This window comes from Macrobrachium rosenbergii, chromosome 47 (genome assembly GCF_040412425.1).
Source record: "Macrobrachium rosenbergii isolate ZJJX-2024 chromosome 47, ASM4041242v1, whole genome shotgun sequence".
Lineage (NCBI taxonomy): Eukaryota > Metazoa > Arthropoda > Malacostraca > Decapoda > Palaemonidae > Macrobrachium > Macrobrachium rosenbergii.
Genome location: NC_089787.1, coordinates 35,140,624 through 35,153,125, shown reverse-complemented (window position 1 = coordinate 35,153,125; position 12,502 = coordinate 35,140,624). Strand labels below are relative to the sequence as shown.

General features: G+C 37.7%; 1 protein-coding gene across 1 annotated transcript in view; it reads right to left on the bottom strand.

Moving 5' to 3' along the window:
• LOC136830757 (uncharacterized) overlaps positions 1 to 12,502 on the bottom strand; it is a 612,586-nt gene that overhangs the window by 29,643 nt on the left and 570,441 nt on the right. Inside the window, exon 5 of the mRNA XM_067090627.1 lies at positions 738 to 3,061. Coding sequence (XP_066946728.1) covers positions 738 to 2,620 — 1,883 coding nt within the window. The 5' untranslated portion in view covers positions 2,621 to 3,061. The remainder of the gene's footprint in view (positions 1 to 737; positions 3,062 to 12,502) is intronic.

The window sequence follows — 12,502 nt, the reverse complement described above, 5'->3', positions numbered from 1 at the left end:
AGTAAAATTATGAATATATATATATATATATATATATATATATATATATATATATATATTATTTTGCTTCCTTATATACTCATTGCAGTTACGACACATGCATAAAAACACACACACACACATTTTTAAGTTTTTATACATGTATTATATGAGCGTCTCGGTAATTAAAGTACAATCATTATACATATATATACATATGTATATATACTGTATTTATGTATAATGACTGAACATGTAATTACTTAGAAACTCATATAATACATGTATAAAACTAAATTAGACTCCAGGAGAATATAATCTATTGCATGATACTCTGGCGACAAACTCCCTCCTCGTGCAAAAATACAATGAAAGGACGGGAGGAAAGCAAATGGCATGTTAATGAGAACTTGATGCATTCCTGCAGACTGGCTGAAAATAAGGAGTACCTAAAATGAGAGACGCTAAAGGCCCTGAATATATTAAGAGGTGACTCTTGCCAGAGGCGCGAGTTTCTGGATGAAGAGAAAATAGCTAAGTTTGGTATTCTGGAAAATGCATTTTTAGAATAGAAAATTTGCTTAGGGTCCTACTGTAACATCAGGGAACTTTCAGAGTTTCTAGAATCTCAGGCTGAAATTATTCATATTTTGCAGAGAAATCCTACTTTACTTGACTTTTCTTCTTCATAATACCATTAAAAATTGTCTGTAATAACATGAACTTACGAAATCTGTGACAAAACATGGTTCACTCACCTTCTGGGCATGGTACAGTAAGCAGGATTGAGTAGCTGTAAAGTGTGACTTCTTTCATCTTGCAACAACTGTGACTGTTGTTGAGTGTACGGCAAGTCAAGTAAGTCAGGGTAGGGTCCACCACTACCCATAGATAGCTGAGAACCTGCCTGACTGCACCCCTGGCGAAGCAGGTTGTCCTTGCTATCGCAAGACTGATCTTTCCAACGCAATCTATCCTCTAATGTCTCCTGAGTTGCCGCCATTTCTGACTTCGGAATTTCGACATAGGACACAGTGCTAGGGGAAGGCTGCTGACCACTGCGGTCTTGAATTGGCTTCTGCAGTCTTCTCTGGTCTGCCTCCGTATACAGAGCAGACTTCTCCATGTCCTTTGTTGATGGGAAGTCATCCACCGATGCATCTCGCAGCATCCAAGACTTATCTGAATGTGTTGGGAGGGGAGAGGCATCGTCAATGTCGTTTGTAGGAACGATATGGTACTCAGAGAGCTTAGGATGAGAGTCGCTTGCGTTGCTTCCTTGGCCTTGAGAAGACTGTGGGGTTTCAATCTTGTGGTCGATTTCATGCCCACGTCTGCGAGATTGCTGCCGCTTACGAAAGATAACTGCTGTCAACAAGAGCAGCACTATAACAATGACAACCACAGCACTTAGAAGACCTCCCGTGACAAAAACACGGTCCATTGTCACTAAGCGCACCTCTGCTATTTCATCCGAGACCTGAAGAGTTAGATTTGTTTCAACAACACCTGCCTTGTTCTCAACCACACAACGATAGGTACCTTGGTCTTGCAGAGCAGCTCCAGCTATAGTAAGGTTTGAAACACGAGTTAAGGAGTTGGGTGTAACTTGTTCTAAGATTTTATATCGTTTTGACTCCGTAGCATTTCTGATGAGACGTTCACCCATAAACCAAGTGACTATCACGTCTGTATCTTTTTCAACTCGACAGGCCAGGGTCACATTCTCTCCATGGGCAGCAAGAACCCTTGGTGCAACTGCTGTGACTTTAGGCTCACACACAAATTCATCTAATGTCAAGATTTGCCAGTGGCGTCCCTTCAGCCTGGGAGGTAAAGAGCAAATGGGTGGAGCTGCAAATGCAACGTTTCTATCAACCATCCACTGCCTAAGCGGACGTAACACACAGTCACAATCCCATGGGTTTGCCTCCAAGTGAAGTTCGTGAATTGCTACCAGAGGGAGCACAACGCTGGAAAGGAGGGTAGTAAATCTATTTCCAGCTAATTTAAGTACTTCAAGGCGTGTAAGACCACGAAAGGCTTTTTCATTCACTTCATCAATCTGGTTATCAGAAATGTCGAGCCGGACAAGGTCTGGCACGGGAGTGAATGCTTCACCAGGCAGGGTTGTGAGGTTATTGTTGGCAAGGCGTAGATCTCTCAGACCAGAGACATCAGTAAGGGCACCTGATGGCACTGATCGCAACATGTTGTGGCTCAAATCCAACTCGACGAGATTTGCGAGCTTATTGAAAGCTCCTCGATCAATGTGTTTAAGTTTGCAGTGAGTGAGCCACACTTTCTGTAAGTTGACAAGGCCTGTATCGACAAACGCGTCCCGTGGAAGAATTTGCAAATTATTACGCTTGAGATCTAGTACTTGTGTTGATGGGTCAAGCCGGCGGGGAATGTCTATGAATTCCGCATCAGGGCATGAGACAGTCTCCTTGCCGTCCTTCCACTTGCACTCGCACACTTTTGGACACTCACCCATTGTTTCTGATCCCATCCATAGCCACATCCAAACCCAAAGCCACACTTTGACAGCTATTTTCCGTTTTCTGTAGGACTGAGGGAAACTTGGATTGCTTACAGGCGTCCTGTGGTTCATACTGAGGTAATAGGATAGATAAACCATGGCCTTTGCGAGAAGGTGTAAATATGCTCTCTTCAATGCAAAGATGTTATAATCAATTAATATTCAAAGTAAATGTAAATCATTTAATATTAAGAAAGGGAATAACCTGATGTATACCATCATGTATACCATTATCCTACACGGGGATAAAAATGTCACGAAATCATAAAGGCATCACAAATGATTTTCAGATGACATCCCAATCTTCAATATTTCCAGAGGAACGCAGTGAAGGCCAATCCACAACTGCACACGCGAGGCCAAAACCTAAAACCATTCCATGTTAGTTATCAGCTGGAAATTTGGAACGACGAAGCCATCCATCCAGACGAACAGGGCTGAAGTATCTGGTGCCATATGGAAACCGGAAGGACGCTCTAGATCTTGTCGTTTCCAGCGCGGATGTCGGTGACGGGACTCGTAGGAAGCACCATCTCGAACCTGGAAATAGAAAAGAATGGAGAGAATTATTTGTGATGTTCAGGTCTGGAACGCAGACTCGCTGGAGCGAATCGTGTTTCAATTTCTTCTCTCCATCTGTTCTTTCACAGTTACAATTTTCAATTCCTTTCAATCCAAGGAAAAGTTTGGAGTCGGGAGGAGTATGATTTTATCTGAAAATGTAACAAAAGCGCCAGTTATCAACATTATGCTTTTATAAGTTTTGAAATGTCTCGATAACGACGTCTTTGTTCGCAGGAAATTATCGCGTGCCGTTTTTAAAACCCTTTAATGAGCTTATCCATCAAAATTCTTGGTGTATCCGACATTAATATTAAAACGTAGCGCGTATCATAATTTCCTTTATCTTCCTCTCATTTCAAGGCGAAGCAAGGACCGAAGGAGAGAGAGAGAAGAAAAGCACCAAGACAAATGCATAATTCATAAGCGCTTTCGCTGTGGCAAATAGTAGTTAAAAATGTTCAGACCCGAAACCTTGCAAAAGTTATTGCCTTAATGTTATTGTTAATGAGCCATTAAGAAAACATACGACCGCAATAAAGTTGATGGTAAAATACAAGCGTTATGATACTAGAGGAAGAAAAATGGTCTGCATTTATGAGTCAGCAATGGAAGAAGAATTTCTCTTTCAACGTTTTCTCAAACTCGCGTCCTTTATCTATATAAGAGATGATTCGGATTTTATGTTGCGAACTGTACCGCGAAGAATATCACTTAGTTAATTGCGACATTTTTTAAAATTTCTTGTTGCCTAGGGATGTAATGCTTTTAAGATACTACGAGATTAATGCGTATTTTCTCAGCCTCTTAATTTCTTGAAACACTTTAGGATTAAAGAACTAAATCTAAACAAACGAAAAGCTAAAAAAATCGAAAAACCCATTGAGTGCTGATTTTCTCTCTTCATCAGTAGAGCATCGTCCAAGACTTCGGAAAATAATACTGAAAGTATTCTTGTTATTCTTTTAAAGAAATTAGACATGCACGTACTGGAATTTTTTAAACACCAGTTTTGTATATATTTTTATTTTCTAATTATACTAATTATAATAAAACTGTTCATGGATACATGACAAAATATATGAAATCAATCTGAAATTGTCATCCAGGTAAAAGATGACAGAAGTAGGTATCTAATATTTTTCAAAATATACTACGCTACCATTACACGTCATTAAATCTATCTAACGTTACCATGCAGGTGTTACAGTACACAATAATCATGAAATGGAATTCGTAATAACAAAAACACTTGAGAGAGAAATAACAGACAACATGACTGTGCTGGTAATTCCTGTTTTGATCATTAAAGACATCGAAAAACAGAAAACACATTGAAGCCCTTTCATTATAAAATGCAGTCCTGTAAAACTCAGATAAAAAAGGAAAGACATTAAGGGATTGAGAAACGTAAAATAAGTCTTGACCTTTCCAAAATTTAATGGGATACTTCAGGTAAAGAAAATGGATTATCGTTTATGAAAGATATTGGTCGCTAAAGCCACGGAAACAGAAGATATAAAGGATCAGTTGTTGTGATAATTTTTCGAGGTACGTGATGTGCAAGAAGCGGAAGTGACGTCATCCGTGTAAGACGCTGAAGTGACGTCATCCGACGACTTCTCTTTCAAATCATAAGCAATAATATATCTCCCCTCTCTTTACAGCCATGCTTCGGAATTCTCTCACTGCCTCAGTTTCCCCTTACTGTCATTACTTTCCACCCTTCGAGTACCACGTCCGTCTTTTTATTTTGGGAATGAACCCTCACATTATTTTTTAGGTTCCTTCGGGCCTGGGCTACGTAAGGGCACTGGGATGTGCATCCCGATGGCTTCTGGATTTGCCATCAAAATATCAGGCAAGGCTGTTTAAAGTCTAGATATAAATTCTTCAGGGAGAAAATCATGAGAAATATAGCACATTTCTTATCAAACTTTGCTTTTAAGATACAAATTATGTTTCATATTTTCAATTTTTCGATTTTATTTATTAAGGTTTATTTCGTCACTGCCATGTTACTAGACATTAAAATTATGAATCCCTACATTGATATCTGCATAAATATAAAAAAAAAATTTGCATATCATTGAGAAACATCTAAACATTTTCAAAGAAGTAACTCTTTTAATCCTATCAAAGAACTTAGGAAGAAAAATAAAAAGGGAAACCTTACATTTTTTATTTTATATATATATATTCTTTTTTGACCAGCCCCAAAAAATGGGGGTGGGGGAATTTCCTCCTATCTTCTTTCGCATCCGACAATATTTCCTTTTTCCGCGTCCCATCCGTTCTGGCATCGCTTTGAAATTTCTTATTATTTCACGCCTCTGCTCTATCGAACTGCAGCGCTGGGGGAACGGTTTCTTTTTCTTTGTGTGCCCCCCCTCCGCCCAGCCTCCAGGCGTTGCTGGCTGGGAGTCTGCTGGGTATTTTTATATCTGTTTCCGTCCCTGTCTTCTGTTTTGTTCCTTTCCTTACCTACATCTCCCCAGAACAGGTTTTACTCGCCTGTCTGTCAGACGGGGGGTTGTTCTGAGCGGGGAGAAATTTGCTACATCTGCAGAACTACCCGTTTTATACATTTTTCAAGTTATACTGTTTTTTTCCTGTCAATTTAGTTTCTCTCTTTTATGTTTTTTTCTTTATTTGTATAATGAACTTGTCTGTACAGTGGATTGTATCTAATTGTCATTGTCCGTTTTATTTATTTATTCCTTTTAAAAGGCTTGTATATCTCTTATTTTTTTCTTATTCCAGTTTCGTTACGAAAAGACCTCAGTGAGTATATTGGCTTCATGGCCACCTTTTCTCTTTCTGTTTTCGGGTTACAGATTTCATTATGACCCATTGCCACATGCACCGCGTTCCTAAGGCCTGTTACCAATTTTGGTAACGAATGGTAACTGACAAAGATTGGAACTTTAAAAGCGTAAAAATTCTTACTTCAGAGAGAGAGAGAGAGAGAGAGAGAGAGAGAGAGAGAGAGAGAGAGAGAGAGAGGATAAGCAAGCCGATTTTTTATATATATATATCTCCTCGGATATGCATCGTTAATTTGTTACTACATGAAAGCCATCTACCCGTGATATTCTTGAGGCATAAATGGAATAATTTCCGTATATTTGTCACAGTGGATACCCTGGCCATTTTTTTTATATTTTTTTTTCCTCAGATTTTTATTTATTCTAGGGGTAGCCTGGTTGCTATGATATCAAAAGGTTGCCTTTGCCATGATAGCAGAAAAAAACAAAAACTGTATTTTTACATTACATTTTCTCTGAGGGGATAATTCCTAAACTTATTAATTACGCCTCACGTAGTGTTAGATGCTATATTGGGACTTAAGGAAGTTACTTCAAGTACAGATACGTAATAGGGTGGAAAGGTAAGAATTTTTTTCCAGATACGTTACCGAGATTTGTTGGTGTTTTCGTATTTTTTCAAATTAATTTTTTTTGGCACAGATTTTGTGTGTGCGTGCGTTTTGCAATTTATTTTATATAAAGCATCTTCAAAACTCGAGTGAATTATGGCTACAATGTTATTAGTTCTTAAGAAACACGCCCAAAGCATATTATTTAAGCTTTCATCTAATTTTCCCATTATATTTCAAGATTTCTGACGCAGATGATTATGTTGGCTCTTGAGGTTATTCATGAATTTCTAAAAATATCTTCTCATGATCTTACCACCGAGCTAAAAAAAAATTTTTTCCCAAAGGATTACTTTTTATTTCAGTAAATACACCTCTATTTAAAAAGTTACTCAATTTACTGTATAACAAAATTACCTTTTAGAATTATTTAAATTTTTGTTTTGTCTTTTATATCTTCATATTTGTTTTTATTCTTGATATGTGGAGTCTTCATAGACAGTTTTAGGAAAAACAAATTAAAAATCTTGTGAATGGAATTCTCACTATATATATATATATATATATATATATATATATATATATATATATATATATATATATATATATATATATATATAATATATATATATATATATATATATATATATATATATATATATATATATAATATATATATATATATATATATATATATATATATATATATATATAATATTATATATGATTCACTTTCTGATTAACGAATGCACGACGAATTTGGAAGTCAGTCATTATTTCTATAATTTCATATCTCTTCTTTAATACAAAGAGCTGATGGACGGCAACCCAGATCGCGACCCAGAGACTGTATTTAGCCTAAACCCGAAAAAATGGAAAGGAAGGAAGAGGAGTGCTTGAACCCAAAGGAAGCGATCGACTTGTCTCTTGAAAGGAGCTTGTAAAGGCATCGTCTTTTCGCTGAAACTTGCCCAGAAATGTAAAGGATAATATTTTTACAAACCAACAACCAGGGTTGGGATACGAATCCAAAGACGATTTGATAAATTCCCATTTGATATCTTTTTTCTTTAATAACCAAACGATCCTAAGCGACGCTCATCGTTCCACAAGAGCAAGGAAGAGTAAAATTAGAGTAAGATAAATAAAATGAAATCTGGTTTAAACGAGTTAGTTTTCCGTGATTTCATTTCAGACGCTCGGTGTCACTATCCTTAGATGGATAACTCTCCTTACAGATAAAACAGCAAAACTTACGGATCTCTCCCATAGAACGAGACCATCGGGGATAATTTACAATTTCTTTAAGCGGGTAACATACTAAAATGTTTGTTTTCAGCCTCCAAGTTCTGTAAACTCACCCATAACTTAGAGCTCTTAAGAATAAATTAGAGAGTGCACTTAAAACGCAGCGAGCACCGTGGCCTTTTGCTCATTCGTGTAAATATTTTGCCGGAAGGAAAACACTGATATTAGAGAAAGCTACGAGGTGTTTTTAAGTAAACACGTTCATTTTTTCCCTGAATTAATGTAATTAATATTACTTCTCGTGTTTTCGAGTGCTTGTGCTTGCAAGAAGTTGTTTGTTGGTTTAATTGAGATTTAAAGAGAAAAGTAATCCAAAGGAATAATCTCGCTAAGTGGTAAATGAGACGTTGCTATTATTTCAGTGTTAAAACAATTTCCACCTTAGTCAACACAAATCGAAAAGCTATGATATTTTTAGCCTGTTTTCTGATAAAATCCGCTATCTATAATCTAACAATAAACAGAGCTACTTTTCTGTTATCTATAATATGATTCAGCATCTATATGGTAGGCGGTATCTGCCAAGATCATTTGGAGAAAGAAGTTAGGAAGCCTTCGTGGTCATATATATCTCCACCAAGGAAAAATAAATAAATATAAAGGAGACAAAAGCTGGGGAATTTGGGATCCAAGGAAAAATAAATAAATATAAAGGAGACAAAAAGCTGGGGAATTTGGGATCCTGGGTTACAGGGGGCTGGTTAGCTGTCCCAGAATAACCTGGGGATTGATCAAGGGACGTGGGGATTATCTGAGAGTTTTAAGGAACCCCTAGAACATTTGGGGGTTGTGAGGGGTCCAGTATAACCTGTGAATTGTTGATTTAGGTATGACAAAGAGCCCGGAGTAATATTGTGATTTGGCATACAGGTTCTGGATAACCTGGTGTTGTGACGAGCCACTTGTAATCTTAAGGTTGGTGATGGTACCTGGAGGATAATCTGGTGAGAGAAAAAAAAACCTGGCATAATCTGGGACCTGGCATATGAGACTGGGATTACCTGGAGTTGGTAAGGAGGTCCACAGCAATCTTAGGTAAGTAAGAATATCTAAAGTGTTTTAAATATTAGCCTTGACCCTTGGCTCACCCTTTCACTTTCTTGCAAAGGGGCAGGAGGCAAGAGAGTGAAGGGGTGAGCCAAGGGTTACAGGCTAATATTTAGACTAAACAGGTACCCAAGATGACTTGGAATTTGGTGAAGTTGCCCCAAGCAATCTGGGGTTTGGTAAGGCAGGAGTAATCTGGGTGATGGTAAGGAGACCAGAGATAATCTAGGGGTCTTGATGGGTCCCGAGAGAATCTGGGAGATTGAAAGAAAGCCCAGGGTATTTAAAGGGCAGGTAAGGAGATCCACGGTAGTTTAGTAATTTGTAAGGATGTCCTTGGTTATTTAGGTGTTGGTAAGGTGGTTCAGGTTATGTGGTAGTTGGTTATGGAGACTGGGATAACATGGTGTTGGTAATGGGCCTAAGGGTACTCCGATGCAATTTGATAAGGACGTCCCGGAGAGCTGGTAAGGTAGCTCAGGGTTAGAGGATGGTTGCTAATGCAGCTTGGAATAATGATTTGGTGTCGGAGTAAAGGGTAATCTCACGGAGTATGGATGATATAGGGGTTGGTAAGGAAGCCCAAGGTTATCTGAGCGTTGGTAAGGTACTTTGGGGTTATATGGTAACTGATAATGAAGCCCAGAAAACACGGATGTAGGTAACTGGTCTGGGTAATTTTGTGGTTGATAACGAACCACAGAGTTAACCGAGAGTTGGTGAGGGAGCTCGATGTTATATGCCGATTAGTACAAGCAACTTGGGTAACCTAATGTTAGTAATGGCTTGGAGGTAATCTTGAGTTGAACTGAATTGAATTGAGTACAGAATTTACGCCAAAGGTCATTCAGCGCTGAAACGGAAATTGACAGTAAAAGGTCTGAAAGGTGTAGCAGTAGGAAAACCTCGCAGTTGCACTATGAATCAATTGTTAGGAGAGGATGGAAAGTAGGATGGAAGAAAGAGAATATGAAAGGAGGTACAGTACAAGGAACGAAAAGGGTTGCAGCTAGGGGCCGAAGGAACGCTGCAAAGAACCTTAAATATTGCCTACAGTGCACAGCATGAGGTGAACTGATGGCACTAACCCCACCCCCCACCCCACGGAGTAATCTTCTAGTCTTGAGTTGGTAATAGGACCGAAATAATATGTGGTTGTTAAAGAAGTCAGGAAAGTTTGGAATTATTCTGTTTTAAGAAAGGCCAAGGTTATATGAGGTTGGTAAGGTGGGTTGGCATAATATGCTGTTGGGAAGGGGGCCCAGGGAATAAAGTGGGATAGTAAGAGGGCCTATGGTGGGCATGGTGAAGGTTTGGGGGGGCGGGGGAGGTGAGAATGGGAACAAGGAACGACCTCATTCCAGATGGGAATTTTTACGAGGCAGGCAGGTACTTATATCAGCCGTCGATTGTCGGCTTCTGCTTTACGATTTTCTTCTCTTTTGCCAAATCCTATTGACACCGGGGTAGAAAAAAACGACTAATGTCACTCTCTTCCCTTCCTAATCATGCCTCCTGGCATTCTCTCTCTCTCTCTCTCTCTCTCTCTCTCACACACACACACTCACTCGCTCTATTTGTTATGTACTTATCTGTTTCTCTCCGTATTTCAGTCTTCTTAGACATCTAATATAAAAAAATTATAAACTCTTTCTTTCTCTTATTAGTCATTTCTTAATAAAGTTACAGTAATTTGCAGCACGTTTTATATGACTCTCTCTCTCTCTCTCTCTCTCTCTCTCTCTCTCTCTCTAGTTCTATACCAATGAATAAAGTTATTGGATTTATACAATATCAGACAAGACCCTACTCTCTCTCTCTCTCTCTCTCTCTCTCTCTCTCTCTCTCTCTTGTTCGAGGCCAATGAATAAGGTTATTGGATTTATACAATATCAGTTAAGACCTCTCTCTCTCTCTTGTTCGATGCCAATGAATAAGGTTAATGGATTCATACATTATCAGATCGGACTTCTCTATCTCTCTCGTTTGATACCAATGAATAAGGTTATTGAACTTATATAATATCAGATCAGACCTCTCTCTCTCTCTCTCTCTCTCTCTCTCTCTCTCTCTCTCTCTTGTTTGATACCAATGAATAAGGTTAACTGATTCATACAATATCAGATCAGACTTTTCTCTCTCTCTCTCTCTCGTTCGTTCTAGCACAAAGAACCGCCCTTGACGTAGGAAAACTCATCGCGTCGATTTTTCGAACTTCGAGGCCAGCTGAAGGCTACCTCAATTAAGATAAAGCTAACCCTCTTTTTCTCTCATTGTCATTGGAATTCAATTAAAGTCTAAATCTAATCTCTCCTAGACGTTAGAGTGTGATAATAGAAATCTTCTCAACACAGGAGCTAATGCAGAGGATGTCATTTCCAAGTCTAATTTCTAATAAAAGAGAAAAGATTAAAAAAATTGATTTCCTAATTGAATTTAAGCATTCGTTTGGGACCGAGAGGATTTCTGTCTGCATCTGCGATTCATTTTCAGTATTTGCTGTTTAAGTATTTTATATTAATTTGCGAAGAGTTATAATAATAATAATAATAATAATAATAATAATAATAATAATAATAATACAGTAAACAAGTTTTTACTACTCTAATTTGTGAATTAATTTTCGAGGTGTTATAATAATAATAATAATAATAATAATAATAATAATAATAATAATAATAATAATAATAATAATAGAGTGAGGAAGATTTTGATGCTGGTGATAGTGATCAAGACTTCAGGCACAAGGATGCTGCTACCACTGGTACTAATACTGATAACAGTATAATAATAATAAAAACCAAATACTCTAAAATCATTGTATAAGAGGAAAACTAAACCTTCTTGATTTTAGTAGATTACACACAAACACACACACACACCAACAAACTGAACCCACTGAACAAAAGTGATTAAAAAACATTATAGATATGAAGATTTTATCTTATTTTTCGAAGCTTCTTCCCTAAGGAAACAGCAGGTATGTTCCTCCCATAGCAATTAACTAAACCCACTTGATTTTAGTAGATTACAAACGCACAAAGAAACTGAAGAAACGAGAATAAAAAAAACATTAAAGATAAGATTTCATCTTTTAACTAAACCCACTTGATTTTAGTAGATTACAAACGCGCAAAGACACTGAACAAACGAGAACGAAACACATTATATATAGATAAGAAGATTTTTTTTTTTTAAAGATTCTTCCCAAAGGAAATAGCAGGTATGTTCCTCCCATAGAGGAAATACATAAAACGACGTCCATCGCATTAAAGGTAATGACTCGTGTATGTTTATGTGTAAACAAATATATAAATGTATAAATTCCTGTGACGTCTCTGTTGATGTACAGGTTCATTCTGGGTACAGGTGGCTGAGCAACGGAGACTATTTTCCCCTTCGTTAAAAGTTAGTGTTATTTTTTTCCTGTATGGGGCAGTTAGGAGTAAATGATTGTTTCCCTGTATTTCCTCCCTTTTCAAATGATCTTGTGTTGAGAATATCTCTGGTTTACATCACATGGATGTATATGGGAGAATATCTCTGGTTTGCGACACATGGATGTATATGGGAGAATATCTCTGGTTTACATCACACGGATGTATGTGGGAGAACATCTCTGGTTTACATCACACGGATGTATTATAATATCTCTGGTTTACATCACACTGATGTATGTGGGAGAA